Source organism: Vipera berus (genome assembly GCF_964194415.1).
Source record: "Vipera berus genome assembly, chromosome: 2".
Classification (NCBI taxonomy): domain Eukaryota; kingdom Metazoa; phylum Chordata; class Lepidosauria; order Squamata; family Viperidae; genus Vipera; species Vipera berus.
The window spans coordinates 257,011,181-257,038,356 of NC_138203.1; the positions used below are offsets into that span (position 1 = coordinate 257,011,181).

Below are 27,176 nucleotides of genomic sequence, written 5' to 3' on the forward strand. Positions count from 1 at the left end.
CATTTTCATTGGATTATGAAATGACCTCCAGGAAAAAAAAGCAGAAGAAAAGTTGGTACAATGAATTCCTGTTTTCTGTTATTTTCTGGAGGACATTTCACTTATTATCCTGGTCTTGGAACAAAAGCAATTTGTGAATGCTCCAACACTGGAAGTTTTTAAGAAGAGACTGGACAGCCATTTGTCTGAAATGGTCTAGGGTTTCCTGCCTGAGCAGGGGGGTTGGACTAGAAGACCTCCATGGTCCCTTCCAACATTATTATTACTATTATTACCTTGACTAAAATTTTCAATTTTCAACACCTGTTAAGTAAAGACATACGTTAGTTCTCCTCATTCCATTTCCAATGATTTGGCAAGGCTGCCTGTTCTCCATGATAATTTATAATTTGAGATGATAGATGTCATTTGAAGTTGTTTTTTCCCGTTCTACTACTCTCCAAACAGCTTCAAATTAGCAGATACCGCACAGGTGACTGATGTGTCCTGATGTTTAGAGCAGACAAGAGACTACTCAGCCTCTAGTTGCTTACTTAACATTGATAAATCCTTTACAAGTGTCAAGGAGGCATTAGGACCTTACAAAAGTTTAGCATCTAAATTTCTAGATACGCCCACATCTACCTGATTAGAAATACAGCTGGGATTCTTCACAGACCAAAAAATGACACATCCCTTAGCTCAGTCCAGGTTTTGTTGATTTCATTGTGAAACAAACATTGTGCATCTCATAAAGACAACCTATTTTTTTATTATCCTGGTTAAGTCACATTTTGTTTATACTGCAAGCTTACTTTGCTGGTTATGAAGCAAAAGCACAACTTTTTTTTATAAATAGTATAAATTATTTTATTTACAGAAACCTGTTACAAAACAAATAGACTATATATTTTCTTCTTTTAAATATCCAAAGTAATTTTTTCTACCCCATGACATTTGTTCATGTACTATACAGCAGCCAACACAAAAGTTCAGCTCTGAGCAGATGCTCTTGAATATGTATACAAATTATCAAACTATTCACACATTTTACACAGGAGATTGCTTTTCCCCCACCCTCTCTATGGAGCTAGGCTCAACTCCAAAGCAAGAAGCTTCCATGGCCTACATTCTCATTGACATTATGTAGTGCTCATTAAAAAATAATAATAATAAACACCTTTCATAAAAAGTAGAGTATTTTGCACAAAGCATTTAACATAGTTTTTTCTGCTGAAGGAAAGCAGAACAATCTTCAAGTCCAATCCCCTTCACTTGACAATTACCAATCCCCAAAAGATAGAGACAAAAAGGATACTTGGCAATAATAACTCTTGCCGGAAGACAACTTACCGGGAAAATGGTTGAAAATCGCACAATGAGCAGAAGCTCACTGGGGCCAGGAAGTCTTCACTGAAATGAACCGGGATTTGAACAACTGCCAAACTCCTGTTCATTTCAGTGAGAATTGTGTATAGGGCAGTGGTAGTGGCTTGTGTCGGTAGCTCGTAAAATTGCTTTGAGAGGTAACTTTTTTTTCAGTAATACAAAATGTCAACAATCTGTATCCTTAAAAAAAAGTTCTATCTGACTACAACAGAACTACGGTTCTCTGAATTCGCTTGTTGGAACCCAGGCGAGAAACCCTTGGCATAGTTTATGAACCGAGGACGTGTTTCAGTTGGATCATTTGCAAGTTTTATTCTACCTGATTCCTCTGCATCCTCTCTTCCTCATTAATGGAAAGTCACATGGGGGTGGGAAAAGCAAGCTCGACTTTTTTTTAATTTATTTTTTAAACAGAACATTCAAGTCTTTAAAGGAGAAGCTGTCTAAAGAACAGTCCAAGCTTAAAATCTAGATATATAAATCAGGCACTTTCAGTTTTTTCCATTAGTTTTTAAACCATATAAAGACTCATACCTGTGTGCACATATGTGGGCACAGAGGTGTGCACATACACATACACACAAATGCTTACATGAAAAAAAAAGCAGTGTGTCACAACTAAATGTAGTCTTCTGGAAATCAGGCAATTGTAAGCTATGCTGTATATACCAGAGTAGGTCAACAACATGTGACCTGAAGTGACCTCGCTTCACTGCTAAGAATATCGGGGGAAGCTAGGGGGGGCACAGGACTTTCATCTGTAGGTAGCAACTCCCAAGACAAGGGACAAAATGCCCTCCTCCCCACTCCGAGGCATGCAAAGTAGGCATGTTAGCTGTTGGCTTGGCAGTGAACCACTTCAAATTATAAAAAAAGGGTATTTGCTTTTTTTCCTTTTTTAATTAATAAATACTAGATGATTTTCAATTGTACCAAAATTGGATATAAGAAAAAAAACCGACCTGTGCAAAAATACATATTTAAATATGTACAATCAATTAACAAAATATGTCTTCTGAAATAGGGATACTTCAATATTTATAATAGAACAAGAAATTCCAAAATAAAGGTACAAAATTATGGGTTTCATTTTTGTATATTTCTTTGTTCACCATTGCAACATTTTTTTTAATTATTATTTTTTTTAGGTTAAGAAAACTGCAGGAGTCATAATGAGAAGCAGGGAAGTTATAAAAATTGTATCTCTTAAATTAAAATCATTCTAACAACCCAGTCACTGCAAATTTTGCACGATAAATTAAATTTGAAAGTTCCTTAATTATTTACAATGAGACTGTTGTCAGACAATAAAAGATTCAAAAACCCCCCCCAAAAATTACTCCATTCATTACTAAGCTCCCAAAAATGGAATATTGTTTGCCTAATAGTTAAGCAAGTCTATACTTTGAGGGCAGGCATAAATTAACATCTTCTGCTTCTATTCATAGCAAATTATAAAACTAAGAGCCAGATGCAAGACATAATTCCACCTTAGAGTGCCTTTTATGCAAGCCCTACCGAATGTACTGGGTGAGCTCTGTGCAACAACATGGCTGTGTTGTGTGAAATTCCCCGTGCTTTCAAGGTAGCTTGCAGCAGAGGCATCCACAGTGGGAACTGGGTCCATATCTGGGCAACCTATTTAAATTAAACACTGTTGAACTTTCCACAGAGATCTGCATGTTTTAAGGAATTTGGGACTTGCTTCGATATGCTCCAAGTAACAGAATATTTAAAAAAGAAGTATACTTTTGAGTACTTAAAGCCACTAAGATTTAACTCATGGAAAAGGTCAGCCTTCAAAGGTAAAAAAACCAAATTGCACTTGTGATTGAAAATACCTAACACATGGGATGGAACCTATGTCTAACTTTCTCTGCCAGGCAGATACATTACTTTGGTTGTTCCTTCCCACTTTCCAAATAAGCCAATTTAAGAGGTCCTAACATTTTACAATATTCTCTATCTACTGAAGGGTTCTTTAAATTTCCCCTTTCTCCAGAATGCGGTCACTTTTAATATTTGCATAATCATCAGTGTCCATAGTATTATTCTGTTACTTTTTTAAAAAAAAACCCAACTTGATCTTTTGTGAATTCAAGGCTTTTAGAGTTATCTGCATAGAGTCTTGTTTCTTCGCTGTGTATTTTTTTAAAATAATTCACTAACAAATTTCATGTTGATTTGAAAATCTCAACAGGTTAAAAATCAACCGAGGACGATGACAACAAAAAAAGAGAGACCGCAAGCATCTACTGCTTGTGGTGGCTTTAGAATCCCTGATGTGCAATGCACCACCGTAGTAGGGAGAGAGGCTGGGCTGTGTGAATTAAGATAGGCTCAGATTGTCTAATCTCAGCAAAATCTGGTGCCCATTTAAGGCAGAAGTCTACAGGCGTTATTTCATTGAGGACATCTTCACCAGCCCTGTTGTGGGAAGATTCAGATGATCTGTTTCCTCCCTCAGTAAGGATTAACTTTTTTTGACTCTGTAGTTCTCAAGCGACAGGCATGAGATGGAACTGAATAATCTGAAAGGTTGGGTGTGAGTCCACAAGTGCAACAGATTTGCAGGGGCATCTCCAGAGAAGCTGTCAAAATGCAACTTGCTAAAAAATCTGGGCTCGCCGAATGATTGCAAAAGTAAACTCTCACCGGGGGGAGGAAATGACGGTCTGAATCTACGCTCCAAAACACACACTATTACAAAAGGACAGGAAGTGCATTTTTTAAAAAAAAGAATTGCAGAAGGAAAATTCCCCATGGATTATGTCCTATGGTTTGGATTGATCGTTTCCTCTCCCTTTCAAACAAAATGCATAAAATTCTAGGTTGTTTTTCCAAGGTTCACTACTCTTACAATCAAACAGATCACATAGTAGCGTTTAAAAGCCCTTCCAACTTTCCAAAAGAAATCCTTTTTTTTTGCTTAAAAGAAAAAGATACCAGTGGAGACTGAATGACACATTACCCCTCCCCACCCCCGTTATAAACTGGTAATGCAAGGGGTAAATTTAATACTGAGCTCAGAACCTGAACTGGCACTTAATGCAGCCGTCAGAAAAAATCTGAAAGTGGACTTCAGGAAAAGGTGAATTGGTTGTGTGAACAAAGTTATCAACTTGCTGGAAAAAAATCAAGAAAAATAGCACAGAAAATTTAGTGTTACAGATGATTGCAATTTAGTTTTTTTTTAAGGATTTTTTTTCTTTTTGGTTTCATTTTTCATCCTTCCCCACCCACATCTCCCCAAAACAACAAAGGCGTATGGCATACAGTATAGGTCAAGAATATATTCTTTGGGAATAGGTTTTAGAGGTCATTCACCATTTTGGATTCAAGAGTTTTGCATCGGTCTGTGTATCAGAATCAAAGCAATTTTATTTCAGAATCAAGCAGGTGCCATCCTCCTCCAAAGAACGCCACTGAGCAACCTTCATTCATTTCAGTGGGTCGCATACAGAAAGCCCTACACAACGAAGGAAGGAAGGAAGGAAGGAAGGAAGGAAGGAAGGAAGGAAGGAAGGAAGGAAGGAAGGAAGGAAGGAAGGAAGGAAGGAAGGGAGGGAGGGAGGGAGGGGAGGCAGCTCTGCTTGGTGGGCAACTCCCATTAAAAATTGTTCTGTACCATGTGGTTTCACAATTTAAATATGCTTTGTAGTTTTTGAGTGATGACCCCCAAACTTGTCTGTTGTTTTAAGAACTCCTGTCAGCTTCTTATCCCAAATTACTTATAAAAGGCTGGGCAAAATGTAGACTTTCATTTCTAAATTGTGCTATTTTTTAATTTTTTTTTGTATTCCAATCAAGGAACATTGCTATAAAACACTAAAGCCATATTCCCTTCTGGAGGGCTTTTCTGTCTGTTTTATTGTGCCTAACACATTTGTGCCCCCTTCTGGAAGGGTTTTCACTAGGACAGTGCCAAAAAGAGCGGTTAATTAGGCTTATGACACTATCGGTAAAGAAAAGAAAACACAAGTCCATAGTAAGTAATATCCTTTCCCAAACACTGCTTTGCCCAACCAATCTTGTTTAAATTAGTGGCAAAAATGATGTACTCCTGTAAATAAAAAACCTCACAGGGATGTGTAGCAAGCAGTCCAGACCACTGGTAACACTGATAGGAATAATCCTGGGGCTGAACGGCAACCCAGTGTCCATTTCCAATCTCTGTTGCTACAGACATGGCTTCAGGGAATCTCCTTGATTGTGTGACAGACTAGTAGATTTCCACACCTGAGAACTGTGGGAAGCTGGGAGAACTCAAAAGGCATCAGGGAGTCCAGAATTTCCAGATGGAGAGTTTTTTTTTCCTGCTTGTAGTGAAAATAATCCAGTTCTGTCATGGTACTGTCAACTGCTAGGGACGTGCCTTTGGCTTTTACACAAATGGGAGATGGAGAGAAAGAAAAACAAAAGATAAAATATAATGTCTCAGACCATACCTAGTTACACAATTTGGGATGCAAGGATCATACTTTGGCAGAATCTTGGAATGAAGGTAACAGTAAAAAATGTGGAAGAACAAGCTTTGTTTTGCTTATTTCCACTGATCATCATGAAATGCTTTTATATAGGATTATTTGTTACAGATACTATTTATTAAGTCCAGAAAGCATTTACTTGACCCTTTCTTGTAAACCCAAAGATAATACAGCCATCTATCAAAAGGGTCAAAAATAACAGAAAGATTTGTAAAATACCGGTAGTAATGTTTGCTGATCAACAGCATGAAGACTTTTAAAAAACATAATTCAATATATTCCTCTAATCTCCTTCTCTTAATTTATTGTGATTTGCTACTGTCACTTCTCATATCAACAAAAGTTCCTCCACCACCACTTCCCCCATTACCAGGCCATAGTCATACTGGTTGCAGAGTTAGTACCGGTTGAGAAATTACTGATCTATGGAGTTATATAATGTTCATGGGATTAATATAACAATAGTTATCACAGTGATTTTCTTTAATTTTTCAGCAGTTTCTCAGACATAGAATCTACTGATGGCCATGAGAAGGAAAAATCCAGAAATGCACAAAAAGCCAAACATAAAAAAGGGGCCCCGGCAAATTAGGTCATTTCTCAAGACATCTATGCTGCACTTGAAAGATTCAACAAATCTGAAAATACGGAATGCATTACATCCAACTTAGGCTAAAGAGTACAGCGAAGATATCTGAAATTTAATTTTATTACAAGTCTTTAACAGAGTAACCCGAGTTGGAAGGGACCTTGGAGGTCTTCTAGTCCAACCCCATGCAATTATGCTTCCTGCTTTCAAATATAAGCAAAGTTTAGAATGTCACCACGATCTGCAATTAAGTCTGAGCCAAGTTAAGATTTCATACCTGATGAAGAATAGAATTGTTCATCAATCCTTGTGTCCCTGGGATTGCACCAGTGTGTTTTGTGTGAATGTTGTTCACTGGTGGCAATTTGGCAATCTTGCTTGCTTTGCTGCTGCTGCTGCTGCTGCTTAGGCTACTTGAACCAGGCGCGCACTTTCTTTTTTTTCCTATGAGTTTATCTAGGGAAGGGTGTGAGTGTGAAAACCCGCCGTGCGAGTTTACAGTCAGTTCGCTAGACTGATGAATGAACGGTCCCAGCGAGAGGGTAGAATCGCCGCTATTCACCATCACGCTCATCCGTTTTATCGATTCTGCAGGGCTCCCGGTGGGAGGCCCCCTCCCTGATTGGTCATGCTTGAGGCTAAGCGAGTTCACTTTACTAGTCATACAGTTGAGGCCAACACTGTGGGATGAAGACATCACAGGCGAGTGAAAAGAAGCCCCCGAGTTTCCAGAGTTAACGACACAGTTTTTCCTAAAGGACTCTGTGGAATGAGACGAAGCCGCCGGCAGCACGGAACTGTTTTTGCGCTTCTTTCCTGAGCTGCCGCTACCGCTGTTGCTACTGCTACTGTTACTGTTACAGTTGGCGCTACTAGCAGAAATTTCCTTAGGCTTAAAAGACTTGCTGGATTTAAATTTCTGAGGTTTGCTGGACAGAGGTGAAGGTATTGAGGAAAGCACTGGAGGTGTCGAAAGGGATGTAGACCCTTGTCTTGATTGCATACTGCAGGCAGGTTCTGCTGCACCAAAACTAGCAGGGTTGGCGTTGAGCGTAGTCCCATGGGATGGTACTGATTTGCCACTAAGAGATAAACAAGAGGGAGACACAAGCACTGGAGGGGACACAGTGGTTGTGGGTAACGTGGAACTTGTCGTGCTGACACCGTGCTGTGACGCAGCCATGGCACTTGTCCGGTGGGGAGCGCGGATGGATGCTGAGTTGCTTGTGGCGGGAGGGATCTTCCTGGAAAGCAGAAAAAGCAAAGGATATGCTTCAAAGACTATATTATTTTTCCTGTTTTCCAAGGTCAGCTGAACGTGACTCAGAGGATACAGTGAAGGCACTTGCATAATCCAAGCTCCTTCTGCAGGCTACATGTGGGTGTAAAATAGAACTCTAGGGAAAAAAAACGCTTTGAACCTACATTCATTGAGGTTTGTTCTTCTTAGGATAGATCCTTGCTTTAAAAAAAACAAGGGCTGAATTCTGAATAAAGAAAGGTTCAATTTTTTTCTTCTTTTAAATATGGTGGACGCTGGAAAAGAGTTGCTAGGTTCCCCCGCACATGCGTGCTAGTCGTTTCCAACTCTAGGGGCCGGTGCTCATCTCCGTTTCAAAGCCGAAGAGCCAGCGCTTGTCCGAGGACATCTCCGTGGTCATGTGGCCGGCATGACTAGACGCCAAAGGCGCATGGAACGCTGTTACCTTCCCACCGTAGTGGTCCCTATTTTTCTACTTGCATTTTTACGTGCTTTCGAACTGCTAGGTTGGCAGAAGCTGGGACGAGTAACAGGCGCTCAATCTGTTATGCGGCACTCGGGATTCGACCCGCCAAACTGCCAACCTTCTGATCGACAAGCTCAGCGTCCTAACCCACTGAGCCACCGCGTCCCTTAGGAAAAGTGTATATACGTGTAAATAAAAAGAGGAGGGAAAGAAACAATTCTAGGCCCTTGGGCTGTAGAATTTCTATGTTAGGGGGCTACATGTTAGATCGGGGGTCCCCAACCCCCAGTCCGAGGACCAGCACTGGGCTGCGGCATGCCAGAAACTGGGCCGCGCAAACAAGTGAAGCCTGATCCGCGGGATGCAGGCAGTACATGACAGCACGCCCCCCCCCCCAGTCCGCAGAAAAACTTCTCTCCACGGAACCGGTCCCTGGTGCCCAAAAGTTTGGGGACCTCTGTGTTAGATCCACCATCTGACAAATACTATACTATGCTTCTTGCTACCCAGTATCTGTAAAGATGAGTAAGATAACTTTTATGTTGCAACAAAAAATATCTAAACAGAATTTTAATCAAAGAGGACTTGATTGTTTTGTCTCCATAATCTTTTTTCTCTCCCCTCCAAAACCAGTTTCATTCCCAAGAAATGATCAAAGTCTGTAGCAATATTTTAAAAGAAATTTCTTGCTGTTTCCCATCCAATATTCTATACATTTAACATTTGATGTTCTTAAAATTATCGTAATATTCATCCCAGTTCCAGAAAAATAATTTCTACTTATTTAGAAATTGCCAATAAGGTTGAGAGAACTTTTTCACTTCTTTGATCTTTACATGCAAATAAAAAAAAACATTAACAGTGAAATACATTAGAGGCTCTTCAATGTCAACTCACTTCCACATCTGTGAATTAAGATGCTTGTCCACCATGACATTAAGTGCACATCGGATATGGTTCCACCGCTTATCAAACACGTAGTAACCTCTTCCGATTTGTCGACTACCAAATGTGCAAAACTGGGAAGGAGAACAAGAATATCATTTTAATTTTACTAACTGCAAGATGTATTTAACCAAACAGACAGTGTTTTAGCAAATAAAGTCATCAAAACGACACATAAAAGCCTTAATTTCTGCAATTAAGTTACAAGAAACATCCACCTAAGGGATCTTAGATGTAAGCCATTTCAACTCACACCTCGTAGAGTTTCTTATGTAAGTCTTCTTTCCCAACTGTGGCCACTTGAGGGTATGTGGATTTTAACTCCCAGAATTCCCGATAGCATTGCTGGCTGAGGAATTCTGAGACTGGAAGTCCACACATCTTTAAATGGCCAAGATTGAGAAACACTGCTCTAGAATACTAGATCTCCAACGAAGAGCTTCTTCTATTCTGCGATCATAATAATTTATCAAACCCCAGAATAATCTAATCTGTATTACACCAATCATGACCAACTCCAGTATCCGTCATCTGCAGCAAATCCTTACATGCATTTCCATCTTCTCTAACAAGGCAAGTAAAGCAGCTGCTAATATACAGCTTTTAAACACAACACAGGAAAGGACTGACTGAAACATACAGCAGCTGCTTGAGGATGATGATCCGAGTAAAGACAATCCAGTTTTTCAACAGGCTCTTCTTTTTCATCGCATTCTCCCTCATCACTGGATAACCGAGATGTTGGCTCAGCTGCAGGCAAGGGAGCATGTGGAGATTCATGGAGTGATGGAGACTCACTAGGGGCATTCCCACTGTGCTGGCCAGGACAGCCTGGAGGCCTTCATACAAGAGGAATCGTTGAATAAAGGTAATGTTAGAAAATGATTTGCACGCTTGCATTAACATCAGCCTTAGGAGCCATAGATTCCATCACAGCAAATATTTTATCTCCTTTGTAAACCTTTACATAAAATAATTGTCAGACTGAATTTTTAGTAATACAAAATGAAATTTAAGGGCCCACTGAACTGATTCACTAATCCAATGTTAAGTGTCAGGGGGGAAAAAGAGATAAAGGCATTAACAGAATAACAGAGTTGGAAGAGACCTTGGATGGTCTTCTAGTCCAGCCCCCTGCTCAAGCAGGAGACCCTATAGCAGACATGTCAAACACAAGGCCCGGGGGCCGGATCCGGCCCGCGAAGTGGTTTCATGTGGCCCGCGAAGCCATCCTGGAAACAGTGAGGGAACGGCCCCCACTGCCTTGGCCCTGGCCCAGAGACCCTCCTCCTGCCAGACACCCTCCGATCTGTCCCACTCCTGCCCAGGCCCCCATAGGCACCCTTGATGCGAACGATGTAGAGCTGGCCATGCCCACCCAGTAGGCCATATGCACTTTAGCCACGCCCACCCATTAAGCCATGCCCACCCAGGCCACACCCACCTGGCCCCCTGAGGGCAACCGCAATGCTGATGCGGCCCTCAATGAAATTGAGTTTGACACCCCTGCCCTATAGCATTCCAGACAAGCAGACTTGTCCAGACTTGTCTTAAAAGCCTCCAGTGATGGAGCATTCACAACTCCTGAAGGCAAACTGTTCCACTGGTTAATTGTTCTCACTGTCAGGAAGTTTCTCCTCAGTTCTAGGTTGCTTCTCTCCTAGATTAGTTTCCACCTATTGTTTCTTGTCTTGCTTTCTGGTGCTTTGGAAAATTGCCTGCTGAGAATCAGTTTGGTGTAATGGAACCAGGCTAGAAACTGGGAAAGTAAGTTCTAGTCCTGCCTCAGGAATAAATCAGCTGAGTGACCTTGGACCAATCACTCTTTCTCAACTCTACAAAGCAGACAATGACAAGCTACTTCTAAAATCATGCCAAGCTGCAGGGACTTGTCAGGGAGTTTTTTTTTTTAAAAAAAACCTGTCTTTAAGGCAATGTAGATCTGGTAAGGCTAATGGTAAGACCTGAGCAACAATACAGCAGTCTACCTGTGGGTTTTTCCATCAATCTCTGGGGGTTTTAGGGAAGATAAGCGCTATCTCTCAGGGATGCTTTAATTGATTATCCAAAGGGTTGAACTAGATCAGACATGTCAAACACAAGGCCCGGGGGCCAGATCTGGCCCGCGAAATGGTTTCATGTGGCCCGCAAAGCCATCCTGGAAACAGTGAGGGAATGGCCCCCATTGCCTTGGCCCTAGCCCAGAGACCCTCCTTCTGCCAGAGATCCTCAGATCTGTCCTACTCCTGCCCAGGCCCCCATAGGCACCCTTGATGCAATGATGTAGAACTGGCCACGCCCACCCTGGCCATACCCACCCGGCCCCCTGAGGGCAACCACAATGCTGATGCGGCCCTCAATGAAATTGAGTTTGACACCCCTGAACTAGATGATCCTTGTGGTCCTTTCCAACTGCAAAATTCTAGGATTCCTAGACTATGGTCTTGGTCATGAACTTAATGTGAGAGTGAGGCCATTACAGTCACTTTGAGACTGACTACCAATAGCATAGTAAGAATAAAATAGCAGTGATGAAAAATCATGGCAGAATAACAACTTCCTCTGAACAATAAAGGTCAGGGATAGTTATTGTGGCTCAATGGTTTTTCCAGTAATTTATTTTTACGCAGAGCCAATTCTTTATGGAGTAAAAGTAATGGGAGTCTATTTCCAACCTCCCTTCTCACGAGCATATTCAAGCCAACTGTGAAATTACTTCTCCGTATCACAGACAAATTAAAAGGATCAATTATTACAGGCACAGCAAAAAGAAAGAACCAGGAAGATCAGAGAAATGATTTTGTTTTTACATCCCTCACTATATTTTTTTCCTCTTTCTTTCAGAAGCTCTAGATGGGGTATGCAGCCCTGGCTTACAGTTGATTGGCCTGTACCACTGAAAACATATTATCATTTATTTTTGTTAATTTATTATTGTGCTAATTTCAGAAGTGGAGCTAATGCCAAGTGTTTGGGCTAGCACCACATAAAAGCATGTAGTAAAGAGAAGCAATGGTAAAAGTGGCAAACGATTTGGATGAAAATAATTCAGCACACCACTAATTTCTAGAATTTGTTCAGGAAAAGACACCCATCTTCACGAGGTATCATCAACACACCACTGTGATGATATATATATATATATATATATATATATATATATATATATATATATATATATATATATATATATATATATATATATATATATATATATATATATATATATATATATATATATATATATATATATATATATATATAAAGTATTTGTCAAGGCTTTTTGAAAGCACCTTGCTAATTAACTCTTTCATTCCTGTTTTGGCCTATCTTCAAGGCTTATCCACAGGATATAGTCAACTATGACAGCTCATTATTTGTGCAAATTATTCAAGTTGCTAATAAAGAATTTTGGGAGGCTGAGATGGCCATTTCAAAAAGCCTTGACAAATACTTAACATATATTTGCCTTGCCTTCGAGCTAATAAAAAAGAGAGAAAGAACCTGTGGCTCAGCAAGTTAAAAACAACTGCCTAAGATACAATCAGCCCAGGTTCGAATCTCAGATAAAGGGTATGACTGACTGATGAGAACATAAAGAGTTTGAAATGGCCATCTCAGCCTCCCAAAATTCTTTATTAGCAACTTGAATAATTTGCATATATATATATATATATATATATTTGGAAGATCACAAGACACTCATCACAACACGTTCAGGACACTTACCTTGGAAGACTGGGGGTGTGAGGTTTGGGTTTATTGGGTACTAAAAGCTTTGATTCTGTAGGAATAACTCCATGAGAATTTTGGTGCAGCTCCTGGGAAGTTCTTGAAGGTGAGGGATGTGGTTCCCTGAGAAGGGGCATCTGCTGATGATGATCCAAATGGCGGAGTAATTCTTTTTCCCTGGTTTTGCTTTTGTGCTCAGCTAGTAGTAAATCAAATCGTTTCCTCCGACCCTGTACAGCTCTTCGCTGAGTTAGGGAATGTGTCTACAAAGTACGAAATATTAAGTTAGTTCAGGCTGTAAAAGGATCGTAGAAATTATCCTTTTGAGTGTGCAAAAAGGATTAGATTCTTCAGCAATCCACTAATGAAGCACCAAGGCCCACAATTTGTTTATTTATTTGCATCCCACATATCCAACACACCTTCCTCCTCCTTATCCTGCAACAACAACCCTGTGAGGTGAATTGGGCTGAGAGAGAATGACTGCCTCAAAGTCCCTCAGCCAGCTTTTGTAGGACTAGAATTCATGGTCTCCTGGTTTCTTAACCACTAGGCCAGGGGTCTGCAACCTTGACAACTTTAAGACTTGTGGACTTCAGCTCCCAGAATTCCTCAGTCAGTTATGCATAGCTGGCTGAGGAATTCTGGGAGCTGAAGTCCACAAGTCTTAAAAGTTGTCAAGGTTGCAGACCCCTGCACTAGGCCAAACTGGCTCTCTCAAAATGGATGGATTCTATGTACCTTTAGGAAACTAAAACCCACGGGATATCAGGGGATCCTAAGGAATGTCTTTCATTTGTCTCCACTGTAGCAATATTGCAAGATCACGATTGGCCCAAAGTCAATGTATTTTTAAAACTGAGTGGACTTGATTTTGGGTCCTCCTGTTTAGTTCAATGTCTTAATCACTACTTCACAGTAGCTCTGACTAACCAAAAAACAAACAAACAAGCAGTGGGCTAATGCCTCCTTAAGTAACACCAGTTGCCTGCAATTAGTGCAGGTTCGCATCCCACCAGGCTCAAGGTTGACTCAGCCTTCCATCCTTACGAGGTAGGTAAAATGAGGACCCAGATTGTTGGGGGCAATTAAGCTGACTTTGTAATAATGCCGCTTGGGGGTGTGTGTGAAAGCCCTAATAAGCAGGCATATACATAGAATGAAGGCTACTGCTAAGCTTGTAAGCCGCCCTGAGTCTTCGGAGAAGGGCGGGATATAAATGGAATAAATAAATAAATAAATAAATATTATAGTACTATTCAGGACCAAGCATGTATCTTTATACATCATGTAATTTTTAAAAAGTCTTCTAGATTAACCTTGAGTTTGGGGTGAGTGCTAAAGGAAAAAAAGTTATGCAATAAAAAGAGAGGGAAATAACTATTTTATATAGCAGACCTCTGGCCTGCTGTAATAGATCTAAGTCTGTCTTGCCCAGTTTTCCTATGAACATATTATGGCATTTAAAAATAGCATTAAATTAATAAAACTATAACCATACTGTGTTTCTTATCTCATGATAAATCAAATTCATTACATGTGGCATTTATATACAGCATAAAAGTGTTCAAAAAGCTCACATCTGCTCATGTCCCCATATATCTGCAGTGACTACACAATCGCTAAATTTAGAACCTGATCAAGCAGAAATATTGTAATGGCATGCATTTTTTTTTCTCTGTTGTGCCTTTGAGTCAGTGTTAATGCCTGGCAACTGCATGGACAAGTCCCTGCAGTTTTCTCACTTATCAGAAATAGTTTGGCATTGCTTCCTTCCCAGTTTGGCTGAAGGTCACCTAGCTGGCTTTGTGCCTTAAGGCATGACTAGAACTCTCAGTCTCCAGGTTTCCAGCCTGCTGCTTTAACCCACTATATCAAACTGGCTCTCAAATGGTATGTGTTGAACATAATTAATACTGTCTAAGAAACAGAAATTATTTGTGACTGGCTAGGGAATTCTGGGAATTGAAGTCCATCTGTCTTAAATTTGCCAAGGTTGAAAAACACTGTTCTAAACTATTTAAATTGTTTCCACTGTTGACGATTGAACAGTTGATCATATAATTAATGGGTGTTATGATTTAAGAATTACTTTTAGCACACATAATAATTATGAGGTAGTACATGTGGAATACCTAGTTCTACTTACAAATTCAAACTAAGAAAAGTAAACAAATTCAATATAAAGAATGAAATACTGCTCTAGCAATGGATGGGAGAAGTATGAATGAAACCCCAGACCAATTCTCACATGTATTTTTCACTGGTATTACTGAAAACACCTTTTTTCTGTTTTATGTTATTTTATGAATTTATTTTTTATGAGAATTCAATGTATACATGCCACATAGAAGTTCTTTTTGTTGCTGTTGCTAAATGTTTGGGTTCAGCTTTAAAAAATCAGATTGCCAAGAACTGAATCTTGTGTCACTGGACATAACTTTTTACAATATGCTAAGCAATCTTATGGATGCATCTGCATGATTCAAATATATTTTCACAAGGCTGTTAAATTTTTAAAAAGTACTCAGTCAGCCTATGCTGAAGTATCTCAGGTTTTTTTTTGCAGGTTGTTCAAATACGCCAAATTACTTTGGATGTCTAATATGGTCATCTTACCTTGCATGTTAACGACCTGGTACAGGGTTTCTTGGTTTCTGTGTCAATGACTCCGCAGTAGATATCAGGATCAAATTCTCTCTCTATTAAAGGCAAGGTAAAAATGTCATATTTGGACCATATTGGTTTGTGCTAATGTATAATTAAACCCATTTTTCCCCAGCTTTCATATATGTTACCATGTAGCTATCAATAACATTGGAGTTTTTGGTTTTTAGAAAACCTGATTAAATCTGTAACAGAATTTAAGAAGGTAAAATTCACATGAAGACTCTCAATTAGAAGATACTCTTCTTAGAAAAAAAGAGTAAAAAATAGCAATTAACTGAGAGTTAACATTTGTAAAAGTTGCATCATATTGCAACAGTGCTACTGTTGCCACAAAAATATTCTATGTTCAGCTAAGCAGGTAATGTCTTTAATGATTGTAGTACTGCACAGAGTACGTATGAGTTAATATATCTTTGTACAGGTGCATCTACCAAATGTTATTGATAAGATGAGAATTAATCATTCTAATTCTAAAAATACTGAAGATTCATTCAGAAGGACAATATCTGAAAATAGGCTGTGCCTTTCCGTGCAGTTGTACTATTTGCTATTATATATACTATTCCCCTATTATATAGAAGACTAAACAGCATTGCAGAATTCATGGACAGATTACAAATTTGTTGAAATTTTCAACAGCACAGCCCCTTGAAACATAAAATCAACTCAAAGCTTATATCATAAAATTCAAAGAATCCATGTGTGCTTCTTTTTATCTTAACTACCAATATTAATGCTCTACATTTGCATCGTTATTATGATTAAATACATGCTTTATACCAGGGGTCAGCAACCTGAAACAGCGAAAGAGCCACTCGGAACCGGTTCTCTCACAAAAGGAAAAACTGGAAGCCGCAAAAAATGTGTGCGCATACATGCGTGCATGCGCAGAACAGGGTTTGACTGAAGAGTGGAGCCAAGGCGAGATATGCACCTACCCTGCATATTTGAATTGATTGGTTGAACTTTTTTAGTCCCACCTTTGTTTTTTTTTTGGACTACACATAGCAGAGGACTGGGAGCCACAGGAGACGGCTGAAAGAGCCGCATGCGGCTCCGGAGCCACGGGTTACAGACCTCTCAAACCCGCGACGTCACTTTTTTTCCATTGCTGACAATGGGGTGGGGGTGCGGTTTTGGCGTGGTGCATCCGGCCCGTGGGCTGGCAGTTTGACACCCCTGCTGTACTACTGGCTAGGATCCTTTAAGTGTGACCACAGAATACGTCTTGCTGATTTTTCTTTTCAAAAGTGTGTCAAAAAAAAAGCTATCAGAAGGATTCACAATGGGGAAGGAGCAGCTATCAGAAAAGGTGAGATGAATAGCACATATGCAGATCAATTCACGCGACACTCTGGATTTCTGGTGAATCAAAGATGGCAATGATTAACTTTTCTACACCATTTCAGGATACCTTCAAACATAGTTTATAGTTTATAGTTTATTTGATTTATATACCGCCCTTCTCCTTGGTGGGACTCAGGGCGGTTCACATGTACATTTTACTTTTACATTTCTTATAAAAATGCATGTGCCTTTTTTTAGTTTAATATTCCACATTGACATACATTGTAAGAATTACCTGACAATCTTTTGTGTAAAAATTTCCTATTATTTGTACTCTCGTCTTGTTTCTTTTCTGAATATGGAGGCACAGAGAGAAGACTTTTACCATTCAGTATCTGTCCAGGGGAAGGCAAGGGTGGCTTTGGTATTGAGGGATTAAGGCCAGTCTTTATTGAGGAGCTCACAGTAGTAGAACAGGTTGGACCAACAGCAGGCTTCAGTAATGCACCATCTAACTTTGGATGTATTTTTTCCATTTTGACAGATGGAGTCATGCTAGTAAAGAGGAAATATAAAGCAAGGCCATATGTAATTGTTGCACAGTAAAGCCTCGCTTATTTAGACATGATTTAATATATTCAGTAAACCCCAATTTAACTGTCCTTCTCATTTGAACACAAGACCACACTGCAGAAGCAACGTGGGTCTGGGATATGGAGGGATTTTAAGAAATAAAACAGGGAACAGTTGCTTCAAAAGATTCTGCTATCTTCTGTTCAAAATGAGCACATAAATAACACAATTTCTTAATGCTTATCTTCCTACGCAACCCAGGGCAAGTCAGAGCAATCTGACATTATTCGAGGTTAATATCCTTCTTCTTCTTCTAGAGAAATTCTGGGTAATTGACTGTCTGAGAAAGAGTGCGCTGTGTGTAAAGTGAAACCTTGCCATATGGCATTGGCTAGGCTCCGAGCAGAAGACAGAAACACACGTTATGTTTGTGAAGAGGCCTTCATTACAATGGAAAAACCTTTCAGGAACACTGTCATTTCATTGGCCATTTTCTAGAAGTGGGAATGTACCATGACAAACCATCTCCGAACTGACAAGATTATTTCTGGAGCACTGGATCTGAGTCAAAAAACAAGCTGGTGTGATCTTTGCACAGCTCTGGTTAATTGTGTCATTTTCAACCTTATAAACAATTCCACCCTTAATCCAGGTCTACAACTTGTTACCTGATCTTAGTTTTCTGATTTTTGGCCACTGTGTTCTAGATGACAGACCAATGGTGCAGACCTATTATTTGAGGAACAAATCCCTCTTTTTCTTCCTCCTCCTATGTGATTTTTCCTTTCCGTTCTTTCTCAGCATTAATTGAACTGTTGTGTTCTGTCTGCACCAATTTTGGGGTCAGCCACTACTTCATTTAATAATGACTTGCAAATCCAGTGTCTGCCTTGGTTTAATAGTTCCTATTAATTCTTAATGCATGTGTACAGCCCTACAATGTTACTGATCAGGAAAAAAAAACAGAGAGAGAGAGGGGGGGGGGAAGTGTCATATAGAAGGGCATTTCTCCCAAATCCTAGTTTATAGTTGAAAAGTAACCAAAGACCCAAAATAAAATATTGTGTTTAAAAATGGACGCAACACAGTTAGAAACAGAGTGCTTGTCTCAGGGCTCAACTTTTCGATTTTTCAGAACAAAGGCAGGTAGAAACCAACCAATAACTCACATTTTGTCATGGAGACCTTTGCTATGTATTAGATGCATTGGCCTATTGTTTCCACCAATTGGCAGCTTGTCTTTGGGTGATTTCAATAACTTTGAACTGGATGAGGACGATGCACCGGCCCCTCCACCACTGGACGAGCGATTGCTCCCTCCTCCTCCGCTGCTACCTTTGCTTTTTGAAGACAGAGATGAATACAAGGAGAATACTGAAGAGGAAGGCGGTGTCAGAGGTGGTTTGCTGGAGGAGCTGTGTCTTCTTTCTGGGACAAAAAACCCCCAAAAAACAACAACAAAAGACATGTTAATGATCACACAACACACTGTGATAACGCCCTCCACATTACTTCCTATTTCAACGTACTTGGGTTGAAACCTCGCCTTACGAGAGGTCTCCAGGATCAACTCCTATTAAACAGTTACAGTGTGCTGTCGTGTCTGCTTCGTTTTACGCATTCCAATTACACGAGTCCTTATTGCAAGGGCCTTCTTACACCCAGACTATGTAATCCGCCTCTTTCTGTGGGGGATCCTGGCTTTAAAATATTTTTCGTAACGGGATACTTTAAAAGGGAATTTTGGCTATAACAATAAACTGGGAGGTTATACAAATTAGAGCATCTGGGTATAAAATGCATGTTAATTTTTATATCAGAAAGTTTCTACGCTGGATAATTATTTTAAATTGAGTCTGCAACTACTTGAGCCTACAACTGTATCCATTGGTTACTGGATTGAAGAGGTACCCAGGTAGGTTATAACTTCCAATAGTTATACTGCTAAGAAATATTTATCATAATGAAATTAATAGTGGGTAAAAAGGTAAAGGTAAAGGTTCCCCCGCACATGCGTGCTAGTCTTTTCCAACTCTAGGGGCCGGTGCTCATCTCCGTTTCAAAGCCGAAGAGCCAACGCTTGTCCGAGGACGTCTCCGTGGTCATGTGGCCGGCATGACTACACACCAAAGGTGCACGGAACGCTGTTACCTTCCCACCGTAGTACGAGCAGCCAGTTTCACGTTAAGTTATTTTGGACTACAGCTATCATAATCCCTGAGTTTTTGGGCTAATCAAGTACAATATCTATCTGTTGCTGTTGGGAAGGACTCAATAAGTGCATTTAATATGCCAAGTCTGGCTGACTGCATGATGAACCAAAATAATAATAACAGCAACAGACAGCAAATGCCACCTCTGCAAAGAAGCTGAAGAAACAATGGATCACCTGGATAGCTGCTACAAGAAGAACGCACAGACTGACTACAAACAACAGCATGACAAAGTAGCAACAATGGTGCATTGGAAGATCTGCAAGACATACCATTTGTCTACAAGCAAGAACTGGAGGGACCATAAAATAGAGAAAATAATAGAAAATAAAGAACTAAAGTGCTCTGGGAGTTTAGAATTCAGACAGACAAGCACCTGCCTCATAACATCCCAGACTTTACAACTCTTGATAAAAAAGACAAAAAAGTTTGGATTGTGGACGTGGCATTATCCAGAGACAGCAGAATGGAAGAGAAAGAATTGGAGAAGATAATAAAATACAAAGATCTGCAAATAGAAATAGAATGACTGAGGCAAAAGAAAGCAAAACTAGTACTACTAATAACAGGTGCCTTGGATGCAATCCCAAAACAATTGGAGCACCACTTGAATGCCATCGGTATTGACAAATTCACCATCAGTCAATTGCAAAAGACAGCTTTACTCACAGCAGCTTAAATCCTGCAGTGATACCTCTAATACATTTCAATCAATATCTGCCTATCCCAGGTCCTTGGAAGGACTCAATAGGTGGCTAAAATGCCAAATCCAGCCCGGACATCAGGCTGACTGTAAAACAAACCATAATTACTACCACTATTGTTAAACTGACAGCTAACAAAGTTCATTCACACAACTTCACAGTTTTAATAACTTGAGATATTAAAAGATATTTCAGTTTAGACAAACAAACCATGCTTTTTGATTATAATCTTACTTTCTAAATAACTGCTCCCAATTTTTCTCCTAATAGAAGTGATTTAAATATTTATTGTCCTTTGGGATTTGACTATAAATTTCCAATATGAATAACAGCTATTTGGTATACCATTACTCCTAGATGGTGGCATGTAGGTGACAGAATGCTGATTTACAAGACAGTTTACAGATTAGCAATCCAAGTCTATATAGAGTAGCAAAAGCAAAGGTGGCATAGTGGCCCAAATGTATTAGTTTCCTTCTATGATAGAAGTTGAGAATGATGACCTTTTTATGACTTGTGGACTTCAGCTCCCAGAATTCCTGAGCCAGCATGCTTGGCTCAGGAATTCTGGGAGTTGAAGTCCACAAGTCATAAAAGGCCATCATTCCCCATCCCATTCTATGAGTAGAGAATATTTCAAGTTAGTCAATCAGATTAGAGCTGGAAGGGACCTTGTAGGTCTTCTAGTCCAACTGCCTGCTTGAGCAGAAGACACTATACCATTTCAGATAGGTGGCTGTCCAATCTTTTCTTAAAAACCTCCAGTGTTGAAATACCTACAACTTCTGATGGCAAGCTGTTCCACTGATTAATTGTTCTCACTGTTAGGAAGTTTCTCCTTAATTCCAGGTTGCTTCTCTCCTTGATTAGTTTCTACCCATCGTTTCTTGTCTTGCCTTCTCTCGTGCTTTGGAAAATAAGTTGACTGCCTCTTCTTTGTGAAAGCCCCCAAATACTGGAAAACTGCTCTCAAGTCACCCCTAGTCCTTTTTTTAAGTAAGTTGCCTTAATTAAACTATCACTGGTTATTAAAAATAGCCTTGACTGACAAAGCTAGGATGGGCAGTTAAGGTCAATCCCTATTAAAACATCTTGTAACACCACTGTGCACAGCCTTCAAATATAAGAAGAATAAATAGTAAGGAGCATGAAGTCAAGAATATTTTTACAAGGATAAAAAGATATGGAGGGGGTTTAATGAATGGTGTTGGTATGAACTGGATTAAGTTTTATGATTCATTCTTCCTCCCCGCTAATTTCTTCCATTTACTATTTCTTATTCCTTTTCTGCAAACTGTGTAACATTATCTCTCAGAAAGGAAATAATATGTGATAAATTCCAGGGTTGGGGTATACTATACCCATTGATATTCCAACTTTTCTTAAGTAAGTATCCAGTAAGATAATTACTGCATTTACAAAAGTATAAGCTATGCAATATATGTGGGCTTTATATTCTAAACTATTCCTTCTACAAAGGATAACAAACTAAGGTATAAAATGTCCTTTTATAATAATGGGGTTTGTTAAGATATAATTGGAGGCTCTTAAAAATTCTGTGCTACTTGATGTAGCTAATGCTAATGCTAGTCATGACAAATCCTTTATATAAAACAGAAAAAAATGCTTGTAATTTTCACCTTCTTAACCACTGTATACTTGGCAAATCCTAAATCCTAATACATGAAAGTTGAAAATAGTGCCTGATTCACTGGGAAGTTACTATTGTTTTGTATTTTGTCCTTCTTATATATGACTACATAAATGAAGTATTGATTAAGATATTACTAAAGCCAACATTTTCATTGCAAATAATTCTTATGAAAAATAACCTTTTGATTGTCAAATCTGTAGGTAACTTTACCCATAGCCAAAACAAATTGGAGGACCACTGATTCTATGGCTACTGCTCTCCAGAACGATAAACGACATGGGGAAAAGGTGAGGAAGGGGCACAAGAAATGGAAGACATGTGGATATATTTTATTGATTTAATCCAAAAAGATAAATATATATTGCTTCGACGTCTTTTTCAGGAGCTATGAATTAAACCAAGTAAATATAAAACACATTCTGTATCAAGTCATTGGAAAGGAAAAAGTTATTTGGAGTGTAAATAGGCACCCGTGTAGCATCAGCCAACCCCTTAAAGCCAGATTTGAGTTAATGGCAGCTATGTGCACACTCTTGTTCCTTCCAGATCACTGCACAACTCTACTTATTACTGGATAACATCCTAATTGTTAAATAATTATAAAAAAACAACAACACATAAACAAAGCCCTTTTAACAGTATAATCTAGTTCACCCCATAGTATCATCAAATGTCCTATTTCAATCTTCAAAACATAGGCTTAGATTTTATTTCTGCAACTACCGATAGTCCTTGACTTATGACCACGATTGAGCCCAAACTTTCTGTTGCTAAGTGAGACATTTGTTAAGTGATTTTGCCCCATTTTGCCCCATTTTATGCCCTTTCTTGCCACAGTTGTTAAGTGAATCACTGCAGTTGATAAGTTAGTAACAAAATTGCTAAGTGAATCTCGCTTCCCCATTGACTGCTGGTCAGAAGGTTACAAAATGTGATCACAAGATCATAAATACAGTAGTGGCCAAAATTGTGGAAACCTTTTGGGAAAAGTGTAATAACATCACTTTTTTTTGGAGTAGTACCATAAAATTATATATCAATGGAAAGATAATTTAATCAGGGATGCAATGAAACATAGTTTGTTCAATAATCTGTACAGTATCCTATGAAAAGTTATAGCCAAATAACCAGAAAAAGGAAGCACAACTTGATATCAGGTAGCTTTCCTTCATCTGATTGTAGCCAATGAGCATGAGTGTTTAGAGAGAGAATCAGGTGTCATCTTGTCTTGGCAATGAGCCAATCAGACCACAGTAGGATTCAGTTATTGATGTCATGTATTGAAGCTGAGAGGAGGACATTTGTCAGTGTGTTATGTGATCGCTATCAAGTTGGTTGAGTTTTTTTGTGTTCTTTCATTTAGTGAGCTTGTAAAACGTAAGAAAATTAAAGTAATGGCGCAAAGAGTTGATGGTTGCCCAGAAAGCAATGTAAAATAGTATTATTAAGTGAACAAGGCTACAGTTATAAAGAAATTAGAAGAAAAATTGGTGGAAACTTAACCAAAGGTGACATTTCTACTGTACACTTTTTCCCAAAAGATTTCCACAGTTTTGGCCACTACTGTATGAGTCAGTTGTCAAGCGTCTCAACTTTGATCACATAACCATGGGGAATGCTGCAATGGTTGTAAATGTGAAAAACTGTCACAAGTCATTTTTTTTCAGTGCCATTGCAACTCTGAATGGTCACTAAATGAACTGTTGGAAGTCAAGGACTACCTGAATCCTTCTTGGCAGAAAACTTACATATTTCTGATATCAACTTGGGATGACTCATCGCTTTCACGAATGACACTTTCTAAGTCACTGGTATAACTGAACAATGATTCAGAGTAAACCTTAACAGCAAGAATTAGAGACTCACAGCATGTATGTCTTAACTTCAGATTTATACCTAAATCTTGCACTCTTACCTGGGGAGGGAGGGAATGGAGAAATCTTTTTTTATTATGGAAGAAAGTCACTGTAATAAATGTGTAATAATTTTAGCATGTAAACCTTACTTTGAAGCAGTAAAGCGCAATTGGATTTATTCTGTATTAAAGACAGATAGCAATGCCATGAAGGTTTAAAAATATAATTAGTCATGTTCAGCCTGACCAACTAATTATAACTGACATTTCATTGCAAGAAAAGTATTGTTTCTGTTGTAAATAAAAAGACCTGAATTTACTGTATTTTGATGTATATTTATATCAGTCCATTGCACTGAAAAAGTTATATGTGATTTTAACTGCTAAATTTTATGTTTATTAATACACTGATTAAGTAGCACTCAGATTTCAGGGCAAAAAAGATTTACTAAATGCAAAGTAATTTTATTTGTATCTTTTGTTGTTTCTTTTGCAACAACATCCGCTTTTATACAAGGACAGATTTCAAGCTTCTTCAAAAGTAGGTTTATAAAAAGCAAAATCTGTTTAAAATCTGAACTTTGATTACGAGTGCATTTTAATCACAAATACGAACAAAATAAATTCAAAATTTTAAAGCACTGAAAACCTTAATCTTGGAATGGTTAGCATCAGATTTATAAACACACATTTTAACTATATGGTATGAAAACAAAAAAAACCTACCATGTTCCAATAACTGCAATGCAAACATCAGCATTTTGCCTGAGTTAATAGGAAACTCAGCTCCCGTCTGCTTTGAACTTTGGCCAAATTACATTTCAAAATGGCTAATGTGGGCTGCTTGCAGCAGTTAATCCCTTATTTGAGATTATCTACTCTGATCAACTAATTCTGCAATGGCTGTCTAACTTCACCACTGGATTCAGCCTTCCACATGTGGCAGAACAAGCAAATGCCAGAAAAACGTATCAAGTGTAAATTCTCTTTGCTACACGTCACCTTAGTACAGAACTATACTAACCTTCTGCAAACTCCATTCAGGACTGGGCTTCCTGCCAAATGTCTTTCAAAAAAACTGCACTCACTCAAAAAGTTAAGCAGAGTTTTTCTAAGCCTAATGCGACAGAAAAAGGCTGTTCTGGAAAGCAACTGTGTTTTGTTTTCTCATTGATAAAATATGTGATTTGCTGCACAATTGCTTCCAAACTTTTGCTTAATAAAAGAGGTTTGCTTACAAGCTTCAAACAGACTCCCCTATTTAGTTTTATGTAACATTTGCTAATACAGTAGTAATGTGCATTTGAGTCACAAAGGTCCTGGCAGATAACTATTAAAACAGGGATGTGGAATCTAATTTTATCTAAATGGGAATGTGTGAGTAAATTCCTCTGTTAGAAAAACCTGCCAGTTTGAGAAGGCTGTACTTCAATAAATCTACCACGATAATTACTTACTGTTCAAATTTTATGTTTCTTTAAAATTGTTCACGTATTATTAAAATATCTTGCCATAAAAAGCGTAATAAAAATTTCATGCAACACTAAATTATCAAACCTATTTAATACAATGTTTTATAATAACAGTAATTCCTCATAACAAGGAATTCATAATGGTCCTATAAAATTACTTTAACTTCTGATAGTAAATTCTAATATTTCTTTTTACCAGACTATTTATCTTATTGGTACCTTCTTATCTTATATGAATACCTGTTCTTTCATACTAGCACTCCTATGTCATAGCTCTAATCATTTTGCCACAAATGATTACTAGGGCTGTGTGCACTTCAGAAACAATTAGGAAGAAATGCTTAGGACCTCACACAAGTACAGCACCTTCAGCAATTCATTAAAAAAGCTTATCTTTTTCCAGCTTATCTCTACTCAAGCCTGAAACATGTTGTGGTTGCTACAAGAACTGCATTAATTTTAATGAGTCCACCCCTTAAAACCATTGGCATTTTTAACGGGCTTATTTGAAACCTGGGAGAGAAAAAGTCATGAGTGCTGTAATGAATAACAGAGAGATAATGTGCCCACACAAAGTCCAAAGCATTTAGTCCAAATCGTTTTTGAAAAGTGCACACAGTATTCATCAGTAGCTTATGTAGAATTCATTACTATATACCAAGCTGCTCAGAAATCTGCACACAGATTCAAGGGAATACAGGTAGCCCTCAACCTAGGGCCACAACTGAGTCCAAAATGTCTGTTTTTAAGTGAGAAACTGAAATTTAGCAATTTTTTAAAAATATTTTATGCTGTAAAATTATCCTAAAGCATTTTATGACATCATTCAAGACATCATAAAACATTTCCTGCGATCAACTCCTGGTGTTTGTGCTATACAGTTTAATATGGGCTACTTGCATCTCTAAATATCTCCTTGAATTTTAAAGAATTTTTCAAGTACATTAGTACCATTATTGAGGGAGGGAGGGAGGAAGGCAGGCAGGCAGGAAGTCTAATGCTTACAGCCGGCTTCCCACACAGAAATTCAATGGGGAAGCTGACAAGAAGTTGGCAGTCACTTTCACCCCACTGATTTTTTGACTCTTGTGGTCATTCCAAGAAATATAAGACCCAATGGGTCACAGTTGTCTAGTTATTTATTAAAGTGTATGCTGCCCCTCAACAATTCTGCACTCCTATTAGTTCAGAGTGTGCAAATATACTTTACTCACAAAAGGATTAATTTTTGTACTAGAGCAACCAATAAGCCCTTCCTCGTAAGATGCAGAATATATAAGAACATATATATCCTCCCAACTATTCTCCAGATAAAGCCTAGTTGGCTTTAATAACATCTGGCAGCTTGTACTGCATATTAGAGTAACACTAAAGATTAGCACAAGAAACATACAATATACAATCTGACAATGATATTTAAGAATATTTAGATTAAATGAATGTGGGGTTAAATTAAATGTGGTTTACATATGGAAGAAATCAGGTGAAACGAATAGGCCCCTTTCACTGGATTTCCAATGTATCTCAAAGGATTTCTGAAATAACAGCAGAAAAATATGCATTTTTCTACAGTGTAGCAGAAGATACATTTTCTTTTCCAACTTTTGTATCTCATGTAATAGTTGCTTTAATTTTGTGGATAGTTTCACAGTTCCACAGCATCATGTTTAAGCAGTTTTAGTCCCCTAGAACATTTTCTAGCACCCCTGCCAAACTACAATTTGATTAACTCAAGGCTCTTCCAGAATAGTGTTTACCTATTTATGTGTGTGTGTTTGAGTGAGAGTGAGAGTGAGAGTGAGAGTGAGAGTGAGAGAGAGAGAGAGAGAGAGAGAGAGAGAGAGAGAGAATTGGATATTATCTGCTCTTCCTAAAAGACTTTTCTTTGTAAAAGTAGGGT

General features: G+C 38.6%; 1 protein-coding gene and 2 long non-coding RNA genes across 5 annotated transcripts in view; 2 read left to right on the forward strand and 1 right to left on the reverse strand.

Annotated features, from left to right (window-relative positions):
* Window positions 1-822: 822 nt before the first annotated feature.
* ATXN7 (ataxin 7) overlaps window positions 823-27,176 on the reverse strand; it is a 119,761-nt gene continuing 93,407 nt past the window's right edge. For all 3 annotated transcript variants that reach the window (XM_081321546.1, XM_081321547.1, XM_081321548.1), the window contains 8 exons: window positions 18,548-18,806; window positions 17,101-17,360; window positions 15,468-15,550; window positions 12,846-13,111; window positions 9,757-9,955; window positions 9,069-9,190; window positions 6,722-7,688; window positions 823-5,749 (listed from right to left, as the gene is read on the reverse strand). In XM_081321546.1, coding sequence (XP_081177672.1) covers window positions 5,732-5,749; window positions 6,722-7,688; window positions 9,069-9,190; window positions 9,757-9,955; window positions 12,846-13,111; window positions 15,468-15,550; window positions 17,101-17,360; window positions 18,548-18,806 — 2,174 coding nt within the window. In that variant the 3' untranslated portion in view covers window positions 823-5,731. The remainder of the gene's footprint in view (window positions 5,750-6,721; window positions 7,689-9,068; window positions 9,191-9,756; window positions 9,956-12,845; window positions 13,112-15,467; window positions 15,551-17,100; window positions 17,361-18,547; window positions 18,807-27,176) is intronic.
* On the forward strand, window positions 7,582-12,057 carry LOC308664354. Its single transcript, XR_014025657.1, has 3 exons — window positions 7,582-7,879; window positions 9,810-9,984; window positions 11,961-12,057. It is a non-coding gene; the product is annotated as an uncharacterized lncRNA (long non-coding RNA).
* LOC308664353 lies at window positions 16,806-23,719 on the forward strand. The gene is made up of 3 exons (XR_014025656.1): window positions 16,806-16,830; window positions 22,150-22,236; window positions 23,617-23,719. It is a non-coding gene; the product is annotated as an uncharacterized lncRNA (long non-coding RNA).